The sequence below is a fragment of the Rhipicephalus microplus genome, chromosome X, assembly GCF_043290135.1.
Source record: "Rhipicephalus microplus isolate Deutch F79 chromosome X, USDA_Rmic, whole genome shotgun sequence".
Lineage (NCBI taxonomy): Eukaryota > Metazoa > Arthropoda > Arachnida > Ixodida > Ixodidae > Rhipicephalus > Rhipicephalus microplus.
Window position 1 is genome coordinate 178798319 of NC_134710.1, and position 23586 is coordinate 178821904.

General features: G+C 44.8%; 1 protein-coding gene across 3 annotated transcripts in view; it reads right to left on the reverse strand.

Moving 5' to 3' along the window:
- The window catches only part of LOC119176962 (synaptotagmin-15), a 368621-nt gene that overhangs the window by 35375 nt on the left and 309660 nt on the right, over positions 1 to 23586 (reverse strand). For 2 of the 3 annotated variants that reach the window (XM_075878288.1, XM_075878289.1), the window contains exons 8-9: positions 12018 to 12200; positions 11813 to 11848 (exon numbers count right to left, since the gene is read on the reverse strand). In XM_075878288.1, the coding sequence (XP_075734403.1) occupies positions 11813 to 11848; positions 12018 to 12200 (219 nt within the window). The remainder of the gene's footprint in view (positions 1 to 11812; positions 11849 to 12017; positions 12201 to 23586) is intronic. The other variant, XM_075878290.1, reaches the window with a different exon arrangement.

Sequence of the window (23586 nt, forward strand, 5' to 3'; positions counted from 1 at the left end):
ACCTGATCCCATGAGCGTCTAACGGAAACTCTGCTTCAGTGGTCCTTTGTAACACGTCCCAAAAGTATACTCCTTCCCAACAGTGCAGGAAAACATGGTGAATAGTTTCCGGTTTCTTACAGATTAGACAGTGAGATCCCCAAGGTAAATAAAACCCAAGCTCCTCTAGGAAGGTTCTTACAGGAAGTGTTTCAATGTGTAATTTAAAAAAGAACGTTTTTGAACTTGGAGCTACCAGCATTTTTTAACACGTTTAAGTACATCCGGACCCTCGCGTGCTGTATATAGCGCTCTGTACAGTGGGATGGAGAGCATAGTCTCACTATAATCTTTGTACAATTTTTTCTTTCCAACAGACCACAAGCAGTAAGTCGAAAAACGAACACACAAAAACCGCATGCTGGCCATAACTTTTTTCATGTATCCTTGCAAAGCCCCTGTGGTAACATGAGTGCTCACAACAAACTCAGGCAACAGTCTACTTAGTCTTGTTTGACACACTGTTAGTAGGGAAGGATCTCTTGTCTCGTGGAAAAAGAAAAAAGAACTTATTTACCAACTGTTTGATAAACAGGTGTCCTAGCCCAAGACCTCCACACTTCACCCGTCTAAACAAATTTGTGCGACTGCACCTTTCCCAGTTAGACTCCCACACAAATATTGCAAACACCCGATGTAATTTTCGCCTATTGACCCGAGAACAGTACAGCAGCTGCAACACATACCATAGCTTAGACACAAAAAAACAAGTTGCATGCAGTAGCCCCAGCAAACATAAACAGATAAGTTGCATTCCACCTATTCGCTTTCTCTTTAATTTCTTTTGTTTGCTGTGTCCAATATTCATCAGTACTTTTGTATGACTCAAGCGGAACTCCAAGATAATTAACTGGCGTTTTTGTCCATTTGATGGCTGCGAAAAATTCTGGGGTTGAAGGCCAATATCTATGCCAAAATCTGAGGCACTTACCCCAGTTTATGTGGCTTCCTGTTACGTCGGCGAATGATTTAGAAACTTTGATTGATTCTTCAGTACCTTCATAGGAAGTGCAACAAATCGCAACATCATCAGCGTATGCGAGTAGTTTGACCTCTGAGGATTGTACTCTAAACCCATTAATGATGTCATTCTGCAATATCAACCGACATTTTGTTTCAATATAAATGCAAACCAACCATGAACTAACATGGCAACCTTGACGCACTGAGTGCTCAATTCTAATGGGGGGGGGGGCAATGTTTTATTGATAATTAGTCTCGTACTACCATTTCGATATGCCATGGCTACAACGTCCATGATTATCTTACCAACAATAATCTGCTCCAATACTGCAAACAAAAGACGCAATCAAACGCTTTCTCCAGATCCAGCTGGAGTATGGCCACACGAGCTTGACTGATGTCAACACAATCGAGCACGGACCGCATTTTATGAACATTTGTTACTATGGACCGAACTTTGATTCCACACGTTTGGTGTGAACTGATGATATCTTTCATTACTGACTGAAGTCTAGCCACCAAAATTTTTATAATTATTTTGTAGTCTACGTTTGTGAGTGCGATTGGTTTGTACGCTGTCACGTGCCTGAGCTTTTCAACCTCGTCTGTCTTCGGAACCAGAACGTACGTGATTCACCAAAAGATGGTGGTAATTTATTTTCCTCAAATGCCTCGTCAAAAACGCCTGCAAGTATAGGAGACAATTCACTTTTAAAACATTTGTATCAATTGCCCGTTCAACTTCAGATGCCGATATAGATAATTACAAAACGCTTTCACTTCCTCACTGACTTGTGGCATGCGTCCTAAATATTCTTCTTTAAATCGTTCTAGGTTTACCTGTCTACACGGAAAAACGTTTTCAAGAAATATGCCTCGAAAATACGGATAAAATTCTGTCGGTATCGGTTACTTCGTGACCATCCTTCTCTATTTTTTCATATGATTCCGTCGAGCGTTCGTTTTTTCCTCCCATAACGCTCTTTTGATTGGCGTCTCTCCAGCAGCTAAAGCCTCAGCCCTCGCACGAACGAGTGCATCACGGTAGTGTTCCTCGTCATCCATTGCAAGTTTCTGCTTAATATTGCGTATGTCAATTTTATACTCTCTCGGTTGTTTGCAATCCAAGTCAATTAGTCTTTCCATTCAGGTCATTTGGAGTTCCTTTTGTTTCTTTTTCCTTTCGCAACTCAATGTGCAAGAACGATCAACAGCTTTTATTTTTATTCGCTGCTTGAACTCTTCCCATTGTTCTGCAAGATTAACTTCATCCTCCATTTTTATTTCATTGATGCAGTTCATTACCTGATTAAGAAATATTTGTCAGTGATCAAAGTGGAATTCATCTTCCAAAGCTCCTGTGAAAAAGTTCCACCTTTTGTTTTTTCTCCCATATGTTATTCAATCTGGCTCTAATTGGACTGCCAACCAAACTCCAAGCAATCGAAGGACTGAATCATACTATATATGCAGACGACATCACCCTGTGGGTGAGAAGTGGTCGTGATGGCGAAATAGAGGAAACGCTTCAAACAGCAGTCGAAACGGTCGAGCGGTATCTGGAAGGTACTGGGCTAGCCTGCTCTGCGGAAAAATCGGAGCTGTTGCTGTACAGACCTACTCGTAGAGGTCGCAAACCAGGCAACTGCCTGCAAGATCTCGCTGCTAGAGAAGAAATACAGTTAAGAACAGCCGATGGAAGAACCATACCCATAGTAGACAGGATCAGGGTACTGGGTCTGCTCATCGAAGCCAAGGGCAACAATGGAGAAATCCTCAGGCGACTGGATGCAACTGTAGCCCAAGTAATGAGACTCATAAAAAAGATAGCAAGTAAGCACAGTGGCATGAGGGAGGAAAACATGATAGGGTTGATACAGGCATTCGTGATAAGCAGAATAGTATACGTAGCGCCATACTTAAAATGGCAAGTCGCGGAAAAGATCAAGCTAGACTGCCTCATTCGAAAAATATTCAAACTAGCTATAGGTCTACCGATTAGCACAAGCACCGACAAACTGTTACAGCTAGGCCTGCACAATACAATAGATGAGCTTATTGAGGCGCAGCGTACGGCACAATATGAACGTCTCTCTAAGACACGAGCAGGAAGACATATTCTAGAGCGACTAGGCATAACGTATCACACGCAATATGGCGTTAATGTGGACATCCCGAAAGAGACCAGGGAAACAATGATGATACCACCCTTGCCAAAAAACATACACCCCGAACACAAGGACAGACGAGAGACAAGAGCAAAACAAATACAAAAAAGTTTGGTAATGACAAGGACGCAGTTTACGTAGACGCTGCTCGATACAAGCGCAAACGGGGGTTTACCGCAGCCGTAATCAATAGCAACAAACGCTGTACGACATGCACAACAATACGCACCACAAGTACCGAGACAGCGGAAGAGGTAGCCATAGCGCTCGCTGTAGCTCAGACAAACGCAACCGTGATAGTCAGAGACTCTCAAACGGCAGTGAGAAACTTTGCCAATGGCCGCATCTCCCCGGAGGCACTACGTATTCTCAAAGGAGGGTGTCGAACAAGCCCCAGATATACATATATTATATAGACACCTGCTCATGCCATTGCGGGGGACAGCACCAACGGGGCTGTACATGACGCAGCTCGAGGGCTCACCGACCAAGCTGCCCGCTCAAGTGCCGCCCCAGCCTTCTCCGGTGATTACGGCGTGGCAGACGAGTGGGAGTGGGAAGACAGAATGACCAGATACACTGAAATTACAAAACATTATAGATTACAGAGGGGCATATTCCTGCCCCCTCACCCAAAATTTGCAAAAAGACAGTCTGTCGAATGGCGGCAGTTACAAATTAGGACATATCCGAATCCTGCACTATCACACATTATATATCCTGATATATACAAAACGGACAGGCGCAAGCGTTGCGACTCCAGAGCCACTCTGGAGCATATGTTATGGGAATGTAGAGGTATTAGTACTCATAACAAGTATGCGGCCTCTGCTGACAGCCTTCGCGCGCGCTGGGAAGCCGCAATGCTCAGTTCTGTTCTCGAAGACCAAATATGGGCCGTACAGTGGGCCGAGGAAGCCGTCAGGATTCAAGGACTCCTGGCCGTAACCTAGGCGGGGCCAATCGCCCACCCCATCTACTCGCCGGACTCTGAAGAAGTTCTTTCCTCCTCCTCCTCCATATCACATATTAACATAAACAATGATCACTGAAATGTGTTGGATAGACAGCATGTGTCTTGCAGTGGGCTATTACTTCAAGCGACACGTAAATGAGATCAAGGCGTGCATGGCCATTTCCCTAAAAGTGTGTGAAACGCGCTTTCCGCGATCCCTCCATACAGCTGACCATGTCTTTTAACTTGAATTAAGTAATATGTCTGCTAATGTCCTACTACTTTTATCGTACACGGCGCGTCCGTTTGATCGATCTCGCCCGTTGAGGACGCAGTTAAAAACACCAACTAATATAGATTTCCTTTCCAAAATGAAGTGCTGTTTTAGCTTTGAAAAAAAAGTAAACGTTCCTCGCAAATGGGTGGTGCATAAATACACACAATACGCCACCAACATTTATTAAATACAAAATCACAGGAAATCAATCTACCAGACAATCAAGAGAAGATATCTTGCACTACCAGACCCGGTAACTTCTTAATGAACAAGACACAGCCTGCAGACGTGCCTACTGCTTGACTTACAATTGCGTAGTAACGCACCGTAAACCTCAGCATCATGCCCCGGGTCTCTTCCTCACCGTCTAATTTTGTTTATTGTACAGCTAGTACATCCAGATCATGATCCACGAGCAGCCTGTAGACTTGGCTCTGTTTCCGCTTGGCGGCAAGACCTCGAACATTTAACGTTGCCACTTTAAGTTTTGGTGCAAAAGCCATGTTTACACAGTGAAAAAGTTAGCCCGGGGCACGATGCTTACCTTCAGCGTCTAGAATAGAGCTAGATGTCCTCGGAGCCTTCAGGTGGAACAGGCCACTGGAGGACAATGGTGGCCAGTTTGAAAACTTGCTTTAGGCAGGCTTGATGTCGGCAAAGGAACCGAGTTATTATGAGTAATAAAGTGTTTTAGAACAGTAAACAAAAACCAACAAGGCATCACACCGTGCGAATAGCTTAACAAGTTGGTTCTCCAATGCTTAAACTCATTACAAAAGCTTGTCCTTGATCACCAATTACCTGTGGCAAATACCCACCTCAGGCATAATTCCTCGTTGTCGTCAGCCACTGCACGAACAATTGGCACAAACTTCCTTGCAATCGTTTAGCAGAGGCCACGCTTGTCAGAAGAATGACAAAAAATAGCACGGGGAAAGCCGGACAACTACCCAGAAATTGTTATTATTAATGGCGTAGTGGGAACGCAGCAAGTGTGCTGAGTGCTCACTGCAGCAAATGTCCAATGAGTGTTTAGGAAAGGCTCTCGAAGGCCACGCTTGTAGCTGTCGCTGTGACTATGCTGCGCCTACCACGCAGGCCGGGTGCACGTTAAAGAACCCCAGGTGGTCGAAATTTCCGGAGCCCTCCACTATGGCGCCTCTCATAATCATATGGTGGTTTTGGGACGTTAAACCCCACACATCAATCAATACCACGCAGGCCAAAGCGTTTTTATTTTTATTGTTCAAATTTCTTGAATTATAAGTTAGTGAGCCCCATGCCAACAAACAAAACTTTCTTTAATACTTGTCGTAGGTTTTAGAAGAAACAAAAAAAAAAACTTTGTAATCTCTAGCTCAGGTGCTAATTCATCTCCATTTATTTTCCAGTTGAATATTTTGGCCAATTTAGTGATCCCGCACGGCGCAAACAAAATAGAGAAATAAAAACAAAAAAAACAACGTTGCACCACATAAGCACTTGTGCGTTGTATTGTGCACCGCTAGTTTTTTTTTTTTTGACCTGCAGGTAAGCGTCACAAACTTGCCCAATATAGCCATTTGCTAATCACTATTTACTTCGAAGGTTATTGCGATGTTATTATGCATGCTTCAACTATTTCGAATGTTAGCAATCACAATACAGTACCTTCTGTAATGCTGTTTTTTTAGCGGGTCCTCGGGTTGTATGCCCATAAGGCAGCATTTTTATTCCGTTTTAGTGATTCGTTCACTGTAACACAAGCAAAAATTCTAGGTATTTTGTGAAAGCATTTCTATAATTGATGGATTGATATGTGGGTTTAACGTCCCAAAACCACCATATGATTATGAGAGACGCCGTAGTGGAGGGCTCCGGAAATTTCGACCACCTGGGGTTCTTTAACGTGCGCCCAAATCTGAGCACACGGGCCTACAACATTTCCACCTCCATCGGAAATGCAGCCGCCGCAGCCGGGATTAGATCCCGCAACCTGCGGGTCAGCAGCCGAGTACCTTAGCCGCTAGACCACCGCGGCGGGGCAAAAGCATTTTTATATGTCCTCATATTTATACGCATCTTCAGCTTATCATGTCTATGTCGCATCCAGAAGAGAAAGAAAAAAAAGGCAGATCCCACGTACAGTGGGAATCGATGATATGCGAAGCACGAATGAAGAAAGTTGATACATCACTTTCAAATCAGCCCAACTTTAAGAGGCGGACGTACAGTATGCCGTACATGACTTTTATGTCATGATTATCATGTTTGCGCCTGGCATTTGTGTTCGTCATTCATTCACGTCACGTAATACCATACTTGCTATATAGGAGGCTAGATAAACGGCTGTGGGCACGCTATGAGCATAGCGTGTAGTCATGTTTTACATGAACCCATGTAATGATCATTATGTTTAGATGTCATTTACCTTCATCGTCAACTAACGTTACGTGATAGCAAATTTGCTATATGTGAAGCTAGCGAAACGGTCGCAAGCACGCCATGAGCGTAGCATGTAGTCACACTATACCTGACATGCATATCATGATCATCATGTTTGAACGTGTCATTTACCTTCGTCATCTATTTACGTCACGTAATACGAAATTTGCTATGTGTGGAGCTAGCGAAATGGGAGTGAGCACGCCATGAGCGTGGCATGTAGTCCTGTTTTACATGACACTCAAATCAAGATTATCATGTCTGCACTAGGCATATACCTCTGTCATGCATTCACGTCCCGTAATACCAAATTTGGTATTTGTGAAGCTAGCGAAACGACCGCGTTCGCACAATTAACGGGGCGTGTAGTCATGACTTACATGACATGCATGTCATGATTTCCACCTGAGGGCTTGTCACTTCTTGTTCGCCATGCAGTCATGTCATACCATACCAGTTTTGTGATATGTCATGTGAACGAAACCAGCGCAGGAGCAGTACGACCATGACATGATAAATCATGACATTCATGACATGCCTGTCGTGATTTTCGTGTTATGACTAGTCATTTATGGTCGTATTACAGTCATACGTCGTACCAATTTTCGTATAGATTCCATTATCGAAATGGCCAGGAGAGCTAAAAGTCGTAGGTGGATAGATAGATAGATAGATAGATAGATAGATAGATAGATAGATAGATAGATAGATAGATAGATAGATAGATAGATAGATAGATAGATAGATAGATAGATAGATAGATAGATAGATAGATAGATAGATAGATAGATAGACATAGCCAAAGTCACGAAATTTCGCTAAGAAATGTTTCGCATTTAAAAAGGCAGTGCGCAGATGCTTGTTTGTGAGGTAGGAACACAGAGTGAGAAATTGAGCGCGAAGGAAATTCCGAATTTTCCAGACTGCACTCATCGCTCGGTCTTCATTATAAATTTCGGCGAAAAAGCCGTCTTAGCCTGCATCAGTATTCGGTTATTCGGACTATATCGTAAAACACGATGAAATTTTTTGGACAAGGTAGCGCGTTTGCCCCGCTGCGCTGGTCTAGGGGCTTAGGTACTCGGCTGCTGACCCGCATGTCGCGGGATCGAATCCCGGCTGCGGTGGCTGCATTTGCGATGAAGGCGGAAATGTTGTAGGCCCATGTGCTCAAATTTGGGTGCACGCTAAGGAACCTCAGGTGGTCAAAATTTCCCTAGCCCTCCACTACGGCGTCTCTCATAATCAAATGGTGGCTTTGAGAGGTTAAACCCCACATATCAATCAATCAAGGCATCGCGGTTGTCTTTCTTCTGCAGCTACAGCGTCAAATTTTTTAAGTGTGCAGTCTTAACACTACATATATTATCGGTAAGGGAAACTAAGCCCAGTGACTATCGCAATATTCACCGACGCAACTATAAATTGAAGTTTTGATGGTTAACTAAAAGTAGAGCTTTATAAAACTGGTAAGCAGGCTTCCGGATAATTAAAATGACAGTGTCACAGAACAATGTGTGCCGACACCATTTGCAACACGTGTTTAGGTGCAACTAATATGCCAGCAGCCAGACGATATGTATAGCATAACATACGTGCAGAGATAATGAGGTAGCTTGTTCTATGTTCCATTAGTCTCCCTGTCAGGACAAACTTCGTAAACTTGGTGGATAGTTTTTCTAACACAATCTGCCCTCCGTCTTTCAGCAGATCTGATGTTATCCGATCCTCCTCAGCAGCTTTGTCCCTTTTCATTCATGTTTCTTTTCATGTTTTGTTTACAGCCAATTAAACGTGTGAAGAACGCCTAAAACCGCTGATATCACATGCCCAGTCAAACAGTTAGCTGAAGATGCCTATCATGATAGGCTCGTTAGTGATTAAATCGTGAAAGCGTGTTTTCCACCTGCCACCATAACGACTACGCGCATTTCTGGTTCTTATCACCACCGTTATGCCCCTTGACAGAAGACTCTTCAGTTTCTTGGTATGCGTCGCCTCATGACAGAAAATAATTGAACCAAGCAAACTTTTGTAATGCACTACTGAAAACGCAGAGACTCACGAAAGCGCTGGTTCGAGCCTGCGAGAGGATAAGCGTGGCAGGGATGGTGGCTTCAATCAATGTCATTCAGGAGCTGCCTTTTCAGTGGAAAGTCTGGCAAATCTCGCATTCAACAGTTTGGGCGTCCGAAACTTCAGATGTTCGCATATATATTGGCTCTATGGGTCTTCTGTGCGGTGCTGGCCGCGAGAGGCCTAATGTTCATGCATGTCCAAAAAATATGCAGTTAAATGTGTTTGCTATATGTACTGAATACATAAGACGTATGAATTGATGTTCCAGTTAATTTTGTGCTTCATTGCATAGAACGACGTTTTATTCCGAAAGTAAATGGAGCGCCAATGCATTCTCCGTTATGTTCAGAAATCGTCTGGAAACTGGTGCCATTTCGAGAAATCGTTTCAAATGGTCTCATCTTATGAACTATACGTCTACACTTTGTAATCAGCAACAAAAGCTCAAATTTAGAACATAATTAGTGATGTTTAATAGGTTGGTTATGTATATAACATTCCTTGTTCAAGTAATGTGCGTCGCTCTAAGTACATCATGTGATGGACTGGAATAGCGCTATTTGTCACAGGCAGCCTCCTAAAAGTTTGAAGGTGTTCCCTCATACATCGTGTATAAATATGTGCCGCATTTAATTTTTTAAAGAACCAAGTCCATTTTAGGAAGAACTAAAACTAACGCAGTTTCTTTTTTTTTTTTTGCTTCTGACAATTCGGTAGGGCCTGCTCCAATTTTTCGTCAATGTGTTTCTGTCTCCTAAATACATCAACTGTATAATGCGGCTTAAATCTTTATAGCCCCATATTGTCGATATTGGGGAGTAATGATTGTCTTTGACCCATGTAAATTAGAACATTTTTTGGGGCTTCACTTAGCTCGCTAAACAAGTGTAAATCTCTACTACCAAACAATATTTCCCAATAAAACTTTTTGCGATTAAACCCACAGCATCCTTTTGCTTTCATCAGTGCCGTCCTTTGTCGCATGGCCATAATGGCGATGACTAGGCTTGAAGAGCAAGTGGTCGTTCCTGGTAAAAAGCGAACTAATCAGGACTGTCGGCAGTGTATTATTTTCCTTGGCAGCCATTGAAGGCCTTCAAAAGTGCTTCAGCTATTATTCTTCTTAGCTCATTTTATGCCATGCCGTTTCGGACCACTCCTTCACCGAATAGATTCGTACCCAATGTCTTTATTTCATTTATCTCCTATTTCAGATATACCGTCTCTGAACGAACGGACAGCAAAATTTAGCGCTAAACTCGAAAATAAGCACTACGAGGCAAAGAGAAGTAAGAAAGTCAACCTTTTAGCCTTTATGTTCGAGTGTTGCCCTATACAACGTTATGTCCTACAGTAAAGGCCAACTTGCCCTGGAAAACTAATTGTGGAACGTACACATAACAGCAAAGCAAGCAGAACGCAAACAGAACAGGTTGAAAGAGACCATCTTAGTTCTTTTGGTCGCGATTGTTGGCGCAGTGTTGTTTTAATGAATGTGGCTACGTTTCATTTAGAGTGATGGAGGATTTTGGTCATTTTTTATTTGAAACTGCCTCTTTGAGAGGATGTTACGAGGAGAAATGACCCTATTATGGTCACAATTGTTTTAAAAGTGAAAGAAAATTTACCTCATGCCTGTTTCTCAATATGGCTCTTTTAGAACCCCCCCTCCCCCCCCCCCCACACAAAATATTCCTAAAAAGTTTAGAGGAAGATAAAAAAGCTGTGTATAAAAAAGCTGTGTATAGAGGTTGGTTGTATCCCGGCTGCGGCGGCTGCATTTTGGATGGAGGCGAAAATACTGTAGGCCCGTGTGCTCAGATTTGAGTGCACGTTAAAGAACCCTAGGTGGTTGGTATTTCTGGAGCTCTCCCCTACGGCGTATTTCATAATCAAATGGTGGTTTGGGGACGTTAAACCCCACATATGATCAACGAATGCTCTGCACATGTTATTAGCGCGCCTGATAAGGCTGGGAATCGAAATTCGAAGGTCTCAGCCGAAGAAGCGGGATATTGAGCTTTTCACTGTAATAAGAGGTCTCTACACCTCTGTCGCTGACCTTATTCCTGTTTCTCATCACGCTGTTTTGCAACACCAACAAACGACGAGACCAGGTTTTCAAGCAGAAGCGCGAACTAACAACTCGTAGTTTGGAAACGTTATCATAAAGACTTAAAACATAACTATATCCTAATCACGCACGTCACGTTCGTACACCGCTTTCGCTTCACTTTCTTCTATTTCGCATCAAACATAACACCAAAAAGGAGGAAAAAAAATAGGCGAGCATGCGTCTTGAGCGTTAATAAGGGTTGTTGTGTCATTTTACATCTGCAACGTTCATGTTTTCGAAGTAAATGTCAGCTCACACTCCTGCCTGGTTATTCTGTTTTGTTATAACGGTCCTGCTGTGGAGAGGTTGAGGCCCATATTACCTCGGCTACATGGTTTGGTTGCATAAGATACTATAATAGCCTTTGGACTTTTATGCCCCAAAATGACGCTACGGTAATGAGGTACACCGTCGTCGGAGACTCTTGAAGTTCTGGAGAACTGGTGTCTTTTACCTTGTACCTAAATCAAAGTACGAGTCCTCTTGCATATCACCCCCATTGAGGTATGGCTGCAGAACTAGGGATGCGATCCGGCGACCTTCAGCAGTCGAGCACTGTAATCAGTAAACTATCGTAGCGGGTGCTGCAAAATGGCGCAGTTATGAAGGTGGGTATTTTCTTCTTTTTTTTTTCTCAAATTTCTGCCAGAACAGAGACTGTTGAGATACTTTCAGTTTTTTTTGGGGAGGGGGGAGGGGTGTTTTTGGTTCACACGCACCTCAATTTCTAAAGAACAAGTGGGTAAAAAAGGCAACAAAAGCAGAACAATAAAAAAACAGTTTTTGCTTACTTGCATGTTTTCTTGCCCAATAGACCAATTGAACGCCTGTGTTTAGTTAAGAAAAAAAAGACAGTTAATGAATTTCTGTACTACACGGTGTTGACGTAATTACAAAAGCGGTACGCAAGTACGTACGACAGCACATGTAGCGCGTGTACCATGCCGTTATTAAAACGGCAAGCGTTTGTGAAAAACGATGCCAGAATGTTCTGACCTTTGTATGGTGGTGCCAGGCAGGTAAGCTTCAGAATTACACTGGCGGCACTGAGCCCTGCAGGTGCCAGGCGGAACGCAAATGACTCCATAAACTTGGGCTCCGTTGATCGCTTGACCACAGACGTCTTCTTGCTTTTGACCACTTTGTTCTCAAGCAGGAAAGTCACCTTCACCTGAGTGTCTGTCAAAACACAGAAGGCAACAAATTTGTCTAGTTGTTACAATTGATTTTTCATATTGCGCTCATGGCGTCCTAAACGTTCTTTATTTTCAAAAAGTGTAATAGAATAATGAATCTGTCCCACGGTTCACCTAAAGACATACATTGATTTGTTTTTCGACGACAAAGATTTATTGTGAAAATAATATGACAGTATCGTACATGTCATCTTTGCCGAAGGACTTTACATTGAGCCGTATCTACTTTCCCGCAGCTAAAGTTGTTGAAAACAATAATTACAAGCACGTTTAAAATGAACGTTTTTCAACTCGAACACAGTTGTGAGCACAGTTGTTTACATTAGTAAGGTATCACGCCATCACAATTTATATCGCGTAGGCGTTTACTACCTTCCTTTTGTACCCTGTCTTAAACCTAAGTATGGGAGGGTGGCAAGTATCATAGTTAAGTTTAACAAAAGGTAAAAGATGAAGGTATTACAGGCCTACGCACCTACATGTACTCATTTATTGGATAAACAAAGAAATGTACGTTGTTTGAGATAACTATCCACTACTTAAAAACAAATTTGGCCACGTATAGGCGTGCTTCGCTGCAAATCCCGTTGAAAGTTTTAAGCCAGCTGTACTGCAGTCACTGTAGCTGTACTACATGAGTCCGTGATGGTGTTCTTGTGCCATTTTCGTCCTGCAAAACGGCAGCACCTTATCGATGGCAGATGGCTTTTTCGTGCATAGCGTCGCATTTTCAGCGGACCGTAAGAGACACTAGAGTCTTTGGAATTACGTATCTATGTGTTTTCTAGTAAAGGAGCAAGTGCTCAAACTTTGGCAGGGGAGGGCGTAAATCGTGTGAAAGACAGGCAGACAGGCAGACAGATAGAGAGACAGACCAAGATTTCTGCGTGCAAGTATTTCTAGAAAAACTATCGTCTTTAAAACTTTGAGGACGCATAAGTTTCGCCTGCAGGAGTACAACACGATAGCGTAATCGGGCTCCGTGCGCATCACCTGCTCATTTCCTAGCTTAGTTTCGCCCTGCCGTGGTGGTCTAGGGACTAGAGTGCTCGGCTGCTGACCCGCAGGTTGCGGGGTCGAATCCCGGCTGCGGCCACTGCATCTCCGATGGAGGCGGAAATGTTGTAGGCTCGTGTGTTCAGCTTTGGGTGCACGTTAAAGAACCCCAGGTGGTCTAATTTCCGTAGCCCTCCACTACGGCGTGTCTCATAAGCATATGGTGGTTTTGGGACGCTAAACCCCACATATAAAATCTAGCTTGGTTTCGGTTTGCGAGCTGCAAGTACAGTTGTTAATTAAGTGACCACTACGTCATAATTATTCGTTCTTCTGAATTTGCGAAGGGCGCAATGCCCGCCCGTAAGACCACACGCTAACCATTGCAGCAGTCCAATGTGTTGTTGCTTTTGCTGGTGCTCTTGATTTAACATGCCGGAGCGCTTTGTAGTGGGTGGGCCTATAAAACACCCACTCGATGCGCAATTCACATGCTTTGACACCGGGTGCGATTCCACGCTTCTCTGACGTGATATTACATCCGTTAAGGTGACCACTACTTGACATTCATATAGAGTTCTTTTTTTTTACGCAGCAGATTGTCAAAGTAACGTGGCTCTGCGTTAGAACAGATATACTTGACGCGGCAACGGCCTCGGTTCAATCCTAGCTTCGATCCGAACATTTGTATTAGATATATTTTTGCACCTTTCTCAGTTTTTAGGTAACGGACAGTATAATGATTTTTAGCTCACAACCAATTACGCCGACGCCAACGCCATCGCCGACTGCGAAACATGCTCCTTAACGCTCTCGCGTTAAAAGACCCCAATCGAAACAATATCGAAACAGCTTCCCTGGAGCGAACGAAAGGGGACCACTCTGTTACGTCACACTGAAACTTCCCATGCGGAAGAGCTGGCGAACATTGATTCGTCGCGACAGTATCTTGTAACGGAAAGCGCAAGTCGTCTCGCTTGGACCTGCGGATCGCCTTACATATGCGTTTGATAAAGTTCATAAACGAACGTCGATGCATACAGTGAACTCTTATTGCCGAAGCGGCATTTCCCTTGGAAGCTCATGATGTAACGAATGTTATGTGTAACAGCTTCGTGAATTGACAGATTTGTAGGAATCGTCTGGCGAATGGTGGAAAAGAATGACACTAGGCCAACTCGTGCAAACTGAAAATAGCCTGTACACAAACTAGAAAACTTTGGTGCAGCAAATGTTTTACTGCAGGTGTCATCTATTCTAATGATGATTCTTTTGTAAACCCATGTTTTAATAATCAATGCCCTCAGAAACCTAAAAAAAGTATTAGCTGAGATCGCCGAAGGTAATAAAGAAAGTCATTGGCGTCTCGAATAAATTGTATCACTCTCTATCTAGATTCTTCTCTGTGTAATCTTCTGCCATGTACTAAGTGCTCACGAAAATAATGTTTCTGGAATCATCTCCTGTTCTTTCAGTTCACCGCAAAGTGTTGCGGAAAGAGAGGAAGAGAAAAATGAAGATAAGATGCGGGAGTTAGCCAGAATAGGTCTGCAGTTCGCTACCATCTAATTGATTCATATGTAGGATTTAGCGTCCACCATATGATTATGAGAGACGCCGTAGTAGAGGGCTCCGGAAATTTCAACTACCTGTGGTTCTTTAACGCGCAACCAAATTTGAACACACTTTGTTACCATGTAATCGGGAATGAGAAGGGGAGTGTCGAATAAATAAATAAAAAAAGGAGAAGAGTGCGTCAGCACTATAAGCGAGAAAGCAAACAAAATATGTCACATCATATAGCGCCGTTCAAGTCACCCAAACCAACATTGTTTGTGAATGGTCCCAATTTTTCGGATTATACAATTTCGAATGATACATGTAAACTATACATACCATTTCGAATTATACAATTTCGAATTATAGCCGAATGGAACAAGCTCTCTGAAGAACAAGTCTGTTGTGTAAATGAAGATCTATTTGTACATCTGTTGTAAACGCCCCTGCTGTAACGCCCAAGGGCAATGCGGGGTGTTTCTTGAATAAAGAAAAAATAATAAAAAATACCGTTTATTGCGGCTTCTCAAAAAACGCTGCAACAGTGCTGTCAGAGCAGCTCACGTCAAAGATTGGGTAGGCCAGGTTTTTCAAAACAAGTCTTGAAAGTTGTGCCTACATACAGCTGTACATAATGAACCAAAATTTTTATGTTGCCAAAACTTGAAAGCAATACTAAGAGTGAAAAAAAACAAAAAGAAAAAAAAACGAAACAGTGAATGAATAAGTACCGGTGGTGGGCATGCTATACACGGCAGACACTGCCTCATACAGCCTGCGAACAGACAATGTACTGTGGAGTTATATTCTATTGCTTCCGCTAATTTCTTCCTGTTAAGAAAAATGACTGACATGACAACACATGGGCACGCGCTGTGCGTTATGCGACTTTAGGTGTAGTAGAGACCACTGTGCTGTGCTGAATACATCAAGGATTGCTGCAGCGTGTTGGTTATACGTGAGAAGTGGTGAAAATAAAGAGATCTACTTTGCCCAGTGAACCATCGTGGTAGCTTATCACGCAGGTTGCCGCGCTGCTAAGTTCTAGGGCGCGGATTTGATTATCGGCCATGGCGGCCGCGTTTGGATGCGGGCGAAATGCGAAGAACATCTGTGGACTTAGGTTGAGGCGCACGTTAATGAACACCGGATGGTGGAACTTTAATCCACCAAAGTCCTCCACTGCGGCGTGCTCCATAATCATAGTGATTTTGGAACACGAAAATACAGCATTCATAATTGTATTATGCCCTGTTTTCATGCCACCATCATCACCATCACAATCACCATCATTACCACCACTATCATTGCTGTACTATGAAGGCCTCACCCAACGGTCTGAATCTGCCGCTGTCTTTATTACTCCTCCTAACTCGCGCATTTCGTCAAACCTCCAAGTTCTCGTACACCTTATACTGCTCTTCTCCATCGCTAGTAAACCACACAACCGAGCTAGCAGACTGCTGGTAATCTCTTTAACGCATACATGACATACACTTTCCTGCGTCATTCCATCTTGTAGTCTCCAGTGCGAGTCCTTAACATACATAAAATTTAACTGCCCGTCTCGCTTTTGGCGGCGGCACCCTGTCTCGACAGGTTGCATTATATATGCTGACTCACACTTCTCAAAGACGTCGAGACTAATAACTTACTAAGTGGTTTTTTTTTATGTATAGAGTGTAGCTGGCACAAATTAAGGGAACGACGTGCAATGCGAGTACGAAGGCGTTTCGATATTTCACGTGCACCAAGACGATGTCGGTAATTTTCTGAAATATTTTTCGCACACGTGGGGAGTCATCCTGAAGTGGAAGTCCATCTCGGAGGCTATGCATTCACACTGCACTGAGCAATGTCACATTTACGTTAGGCTGTGCAAACTCTGGTTCTTGTACATGCTGTATTTTTCGCAGCCCCGCAAGTATAATGCACGACTCACAATCTCACACAATCTGGAAAGTGCCTGTCGGGGAATAGAAGCATATTGGAAAAAACAGAAGTAATAAAAGCGATAAAATATTGCAGCTGTTTTATTGCAGAACTGCTCGTACCAAATCTCTGTTCGTAGAAAAGTTTGTATCGAAGAAGGTTGTGGATAAAGAAAAAATAACCGTAGTTAGGTGGTTGTACACGCACTCAGAGGCCATCAACGTGCATGTTGCAAGCGTCTGCACTGATCGATCTTGTTCCCAGGGCGCGTGTGTGTTCCGGAAGGGGGGGGGGGGAGTACTGAGATATATGAACCTTGCTTTGTTACGGCAGGGTAATAACTAGGTGTGATCACGTACGCAGCTGCCTGTGCGAGGCGGGGGAAAAGTTCAGATACGCGAGATCTTTTTCCCGGGCCTCATAAGCCCGATTAAGTTAGGTGCTCTGCCATGCGATTTTCTGATTTGTGAATGCAAGTCATTGCCTTCTCCCTGGTGACCTTTGGCGTACCCTTCTTCTCTAATGGCGTGAGCAATATATCGCTGCTTTCGTTCGTTTCTTGTTCCTATGCGCACCAATAGCAAGAACTCAAGTGGGGGCAAGATAAATGCTCGTCTCGTACAGCGCGAGCAATATTACAGAAATATTCTCGCTGCCTTATGCCATGCAGTCAACAGCTTTAAGCAGGGGATTTAGGTTAAGCTTGGTCATAGCTTAGTAGACTCTGGCCAAAGTTCTTGAGAAAGCCAAGGAAGCTTGGAGGAGCCGTTAACTTTATTGCGCCGGCTTTTATGAGAGGTATGGCATGAGGACAGAAATGTTTATGTTACCATACTCTATCACAACACAGCTTTCCAAAAGTGGTGTGGGAGCACTATATAAGCAAATAAAAGGGGTAATAATGAATGAAAGTGAGGTACTAAAGAACCACAGATATTTCCGTGGTGCTTCGCACGTCTTTAACGTTACACTGAGCTTCTTATTGAGACAATATGGAGCCTGATTTAGGTAAAGCCTAAATCAAGTGGATATTTAAAGCAAACGAAAGGCTCAACACTTGTGTAAAAGATTTGGTTTTCTCAAAAATTTTGAGATAGAGTCAGGACAATGAGTTGATTACAGGTGCTAAAAACAGGCATTTATCACAAAGAGAAATGAATGGTTCTACGGAATTTGTTTCCTATACCGGTAAAGATTGAGACTTGGCCGCTTGACAAGGCGGAATTCGGTAATATTGCAATTTATCTTGTGCTGTCTATTCTAAAGGCTGCCTTATGCTCCACAATCGACTGCATTAGGCCGAATAGAAAATTATCTGGCTTTTCACTCTTGTCACGCTACTTAAGAAAACAGAGCACCAAGGATAAGAAGGTGCGCATACCGGCACACAGATGAAACTTTGTTTTCTTTTACTACCGTTCAAAACCACTGAACATTTGCACACATACGAAGATCACGTAGCAACGAATAATCATGCAGAGTGGTCAACTATCCAAACGTGATACTCAGAACGCATGGCAACTGCATGCCACTATTTCTGACACCAGTGGGTGCTTTGCTAACTCAGTTGAGTTAAGGCTGTTTCACATACCGCGATTGCAGCGAAAAAAAAAATCGGTCCGTTCACTTCATTCACTCTGTTCGCAGCCGCTGCTAATGGCGGTTTCGTTTCACATTGTCCGTGATTTTCGCTCTGCGACTGGAGCGGCGAGTTCTTGCCACCCTTCTTTCTGGCAGACAGCGCCGAATTTTTCGAACGTAATGTAATGATTTGTGCATTATTATATCATTAAGTTTTTATAAACGGTAACGAAGGGCCCGCGTGTTTCAACGTTTAAGAAAACTTCTTAATCTAAATCAATTTTAATATGCACAGTATGGGTGCCACAGAACGAGCGCTCAAAAAGAGCGCGCAGCCAACTCCTCGCGATGAAACGCCGGAGTGACGCCGCGAGGTCAACGATAAAAAAAAGGAAAACAAACATCCAGACTCCCCGGGCGCGACTCCCTCCCTCGGAAGCGTAGATTCGCCGACAAACCTCCTCACCCCACAATGGCGGCCGAGCAAGCACTCGAACTTTCTAGATGCCGACGAACCTCCTCAACCCACAACGGCGGCCGAGCAAGCACTCGAACTTTCTAGATGGAAAGGGGCGTGGTTGGAGCCGGATTGAGTCATCTGTCGCGGCGAGCATTCGAACCGTCTCGCCCTCTCCCCAACCTTCGCTGCGTATCGCGCCGACGAAATGACGAGAACTTTCTGGAATCTCGCGCGGAGGGTATTTAATTGAGCAGCCGAGGTGAGAGATCAGGAGAAGACGGAAGTTAGCGCCAGGGCGCGTAGGGATTCCGCCGTGTAGTCAGCGAAGGTTTTGTCCGTAGAGACAAAGCAGGAGAAGATGATTTTCACCTGAGGGGTGACGACTCGAGCTACAGGCAAGAGTGTGTGTTTACCGCTATCGAGCGAAGACGCGTGGCAACGGCTGCGTGTGTGAAGCTGACGTGTTTCCGGCGAAGAAGTTTGAAGCTTGGAGAGTGGCCTATTGAAGACGTGAGGTTTCCTGGAAGAGAAACTTCGGAGAGGTTTCCTGGAAGAGAAACTTCGAGGGCAGCGGAACGACAACAACGCTGGACTTTGAGTGAGTGATTCTCGGAAGAGTATCATCTAGACTTTTGCTCCAAGAACTTTGGACTGGATAGGTTTCCTGTCTCTTAAGTGTTTAAGTGTCTTGGTTGTTCAATGCATGCGACTGCATTGTAGTGCGTATTGTTGTCTGTGTCCGTTGTTTCGAGTGTGGCTGATTGTACTGTGTAGTATGTTGTTTGTTTGGTGATATATTGTACTCAACTCTCGTGGAGAGTGCATACTTGTGTGTTGTTTTGATCTGCAATTATTGAGAATATAATTTCGTTTGTTTATCAACTCTCGGCTTTGACTTGTTCTTTGGGCCACAGCCGGCGTCCGCTGGCGTGCCAAAAAGGACCACTTCTAAATTGTCCACGCTTTCGTGGTGCGGTTCGGGGGGCCGATACTTCGGCCCTTGGAATCAGCCCGGCGATCGCCTCCCTAATTAACGGGACCTGTGTGACAATTAATCTGGCGTCCGCGACGGGACCTTTTGGTGCACAGTGTGTCCACATAAGAGAGAAAGTGCCTCGAGTGTTGATAGTGCTATCAGAACGATTTTGTGTGTTGCTCAGTGTTCTCGTTAACGAGTGCAGGGGAGTGTTCCGATAGACTGATTTAGGCAGATACTTTTTGCACGCGCCAAGACTTCATTTGCGAGACACAATGGATCTCGAAAAGTTGGTAGCTCTTGGTGAGAAGATGGGGCTCTCTGGCGCTGAACTACGGAAGTGGGTAAGCCAGAAGGAGAAAGAGGCGGTGGAGAAAGAGAGGTTGGCAGCTGAGAGAGCCAAGGAAGAAAAAGCAGCTGAGTTGGAACGAGAGAGGTTGGCAGCTGAGAGGGCCAAGGAAGAAAAAGCAGCTGAGTTGGAGAGAGAAAGGCTGGCCGCTGAAAGGGCGAAGGAAGAAAAAGAGCAACAATTGAAGTTGGAGTTGGAGAGAGAGAAGTTGGCAGCCGAAAGGGCGAGAGAAGAAAGAGAAGCTGAGATGGCTGAAAGGGAACGGCAGCGGCAGCACGAGATGGAACTCGAGCGGCTCCGTTTGCAACAGCGAAGTGAAACTCCCGTCCAAGCTAGAGTTCAAAGCAGCGTACGGGAGGACCACGGCTTCCGCTTGAACCCAAGCAAGCTGCTCGTAGCGTTTGATGAAAGAAAGGACGACCTTGACGCGTACCTTCACAGATTTGAGACGATTGCGAGGAGCCAGAATTGGCCGGAACATCAATGGGCAACTGCTTTGAGTACTTGCTTGAGTGGTGAAGCGCTCAGTGTGTACGGTAGGCTGACGCCGACCGATGCAGCCAACTATGCAAAGGTGAAAGCTGCGTTGCTGAAGCGATTTAGATTCACTGTGGAAGGATTCCGGGACCGATTTCGGACAGGAAAGCCAGCTGATGGTGAGACGGCTACGCAGTATGCCGCCCGACTTTGCCATTATTTCAACAGATGGATTGAACTTTCAGGGACAGCGCAGGAGTACGATGAGCTTAGAGAGCTCCTAATTAGAGAACAATTTCTTACTAGTTGCCACCCAAACCTGTCTCTGTACTTGAAAGAGAGGAGAGCTAAGTCACTTGAAGACATGCTTGAATTAGCTGATGAATTCTTGGAAGCGGAAGGTGGCACTAATTTGGCCAAGGTCAAGAAGGAGTGTCTTGAAGGTTCGAAGAAATCGGCTCCCGAAGAAAAGAAGCGTGCACCGGAGAGCATTCCGCGATGTTTTTTGTGTAACCGAGTGGGTCATCGCGCGAAAAACTGTCGAACGATCTTTACGAGCCCTACGGTAGTAAAATGTACTAAGTGTGGTCAGACTGGGCACAAAGCAGACGCATGTCGAAACGGAGCGAGTCAAACTCACCAGGTGTCTTGTGTGCTAGCAGAACCGAAATCCGATGATAATGCCGTCACCGACAGATTTGTAGAGTTGAAAAGTGGGGAGAAAATTCCTATTGTGGTGCGGTAATGGCAAAACAGCCAACCGGTGTTTCGAAGGGAGCGCCAACTCTGCCTGGAAAAGTTGCGGACAAAAATATTACGGTGTTAAGAGATACCGGCAGCTCCACTGTTATCGTGCGGAGAAATTGGTACGGGAAAGTGAGTTAACAGGCAAAACGAAACCGGTTTGCCTAATTGACCGCACGAATCGGATGCTTCCCGAAGCAGAAATTGAGGTTGAAACCCGTACTTCAGCGGGAAGGTTACTGCTTTATGCATGACGACCACCCTGTACGACCTTGTCATCGGAAACATCGACGGGGCGCGAGGACCGAATGATCCGGAATGTTTGGGAGAAGACACTAAGATAGAGCCCTCGCCAACCCAGCGACCGCGAGATACAGTGGAGGAGCAGCCCATGACGGATCTCACTAGAGCCCAAGGTGAAGCCGCGGCGCAAGATACAGTGAATGAGAAGATGATCATGTTGAATGAGTTCACGTACCGAGCAACTGGACTTACGTCGGCACGACCTCAACCGATCGACAGTGTAAAGGTGACGGAGTTGGCCAGCCAGGCCAAATGTCGGGACGTGAACAAGCGGGTGAATAACCGGGCAGGATCGGTTGAGCGTCATGACCCGTTAGCAGTGTCGGAAGTGACAACGATGGCTGAGACGCCGCCTCAGATACCGTCGTTGGAAGGGACTCGCCGGAACAAAACGAGCAAAAACAATAATAAGAGATCGAGAGAGCACCGCAAGAAAGGGCGCAAGCGCCGCTCAAAATGCACCGGATAGGTGTCGAAGTCGATTTGGAATGTGTTTGACAGTGCTATATGGTAAGTTAATTTGATTGTCTTCCTGTGCCACAAGTGTATGTTGAGTGAGTCAAAATATTTGTTACGGTGATGTGATGTATAGTAATGTATAATTGTTGTACTGAGAGAACTTTGTACATTTGTATTGTTTGGAATATGTGATGGAGTGTTGCATTCATGTACCTGTGGCTATATTTCATGTGTTGTGGAATTGAATTACAATGTACAATTGTATTGAGCGATCTATTGTGAATGTGAAGTGTCATGAGCGACAGATTGTGTTACAGTCCGTGAGAGTGTGTGGTGTCTGTTCGCGCTCGTTTGTGTGGTTTTGAATATTATGAGATAATATTCTTAAAGTGGGGGGCAGTGTCACAGAACGAGCGCTCAAAAAGAGCGCGCCGCCAACTCCTCGCGATGAAACGCCGGAGTGACGCCGCGGGGTCAACGATAAAAAAAGGAAAACAAACATCCAGACTCCCCGGGCGCGACTCCCTCCCTCGGAAGCGTAGATTTGCCGACGAACCTCCTCACCCCACAACGGCGGCCGAGCAAGCACTCGAACTTTCTAGATGGAAAGGGGCGTGGTTGGAGCCGGGTTGAGTCATCTGTCGCGACCAGCATTCGAACCGTCTCGCCCTCTCCCCAACCTTCGCTGCGTATCGCGCCGACGAAATGACGAGAACCTTCTGGAATCTCGCCCGGAGGGTATTTAATTGAGCAGCCGAGGTGACAGATCAAGAGAAGACGGAAGTTAGCGCCAGGGCGCGTAGGGATTCCGCCGTGTAATCGGCGAAGGTTTTGTCCGTAGAGACAAAGCAGGAGAAGATGATTTTCACCTGAGGGGTGACGACTCGAGCTACAGGCAAGAGTGTGTGTTTACCGCTATCGAGCGAAGACGTGTGGCAACGGCTGCGTGTGTGAAACCGACGTGTTTCCGGCGAAGAAGTTTGAAGCTTGGAGAGTGGCCTATTGAAGACGTGAGGTTTCCTGGAAGAGAAACTTCGAGGGCAGCGGAACGACAACAACGCTGGACTTTGAGTGAGTGATTCTCGGAAGAGTATCATCCAGACTTTTGCTCCAAGAACTTTGGACTGGATAGGTTTCCTGTCTCTTAAGTCTTTAAGTGTCTTGGTTGTTCAATGCATGCGACTGCATTGTAGTGCGTATTGTTGTCTGTGTCCGTTGTTTCGAGTGTGGCTGATTGTACTGTGTAGTACGTTGTTTGTTTGGTGATATATTGTACTCAACTCTCGTGGAGAGTGCATACTTGTGTGTTGTTTTGATCTGCAATTATTGAGAATAAAATTTCGTTTGTTTATCAACTCTCGGCTCTGACTTGTTCTTTGGGCCACAGCCGGCGTCCGCTGGCGCGCCAAAAAGGAGCACTTCTAAATTGTCCACGCTTTCGTGGTGCGGTTCGGGGGGGCCGATACTTCGGCCCTTGGAATTAGCCCGGCGATCGCCTCCCTAATTAACGGGACCTGTGTGACAATGGGCCATTA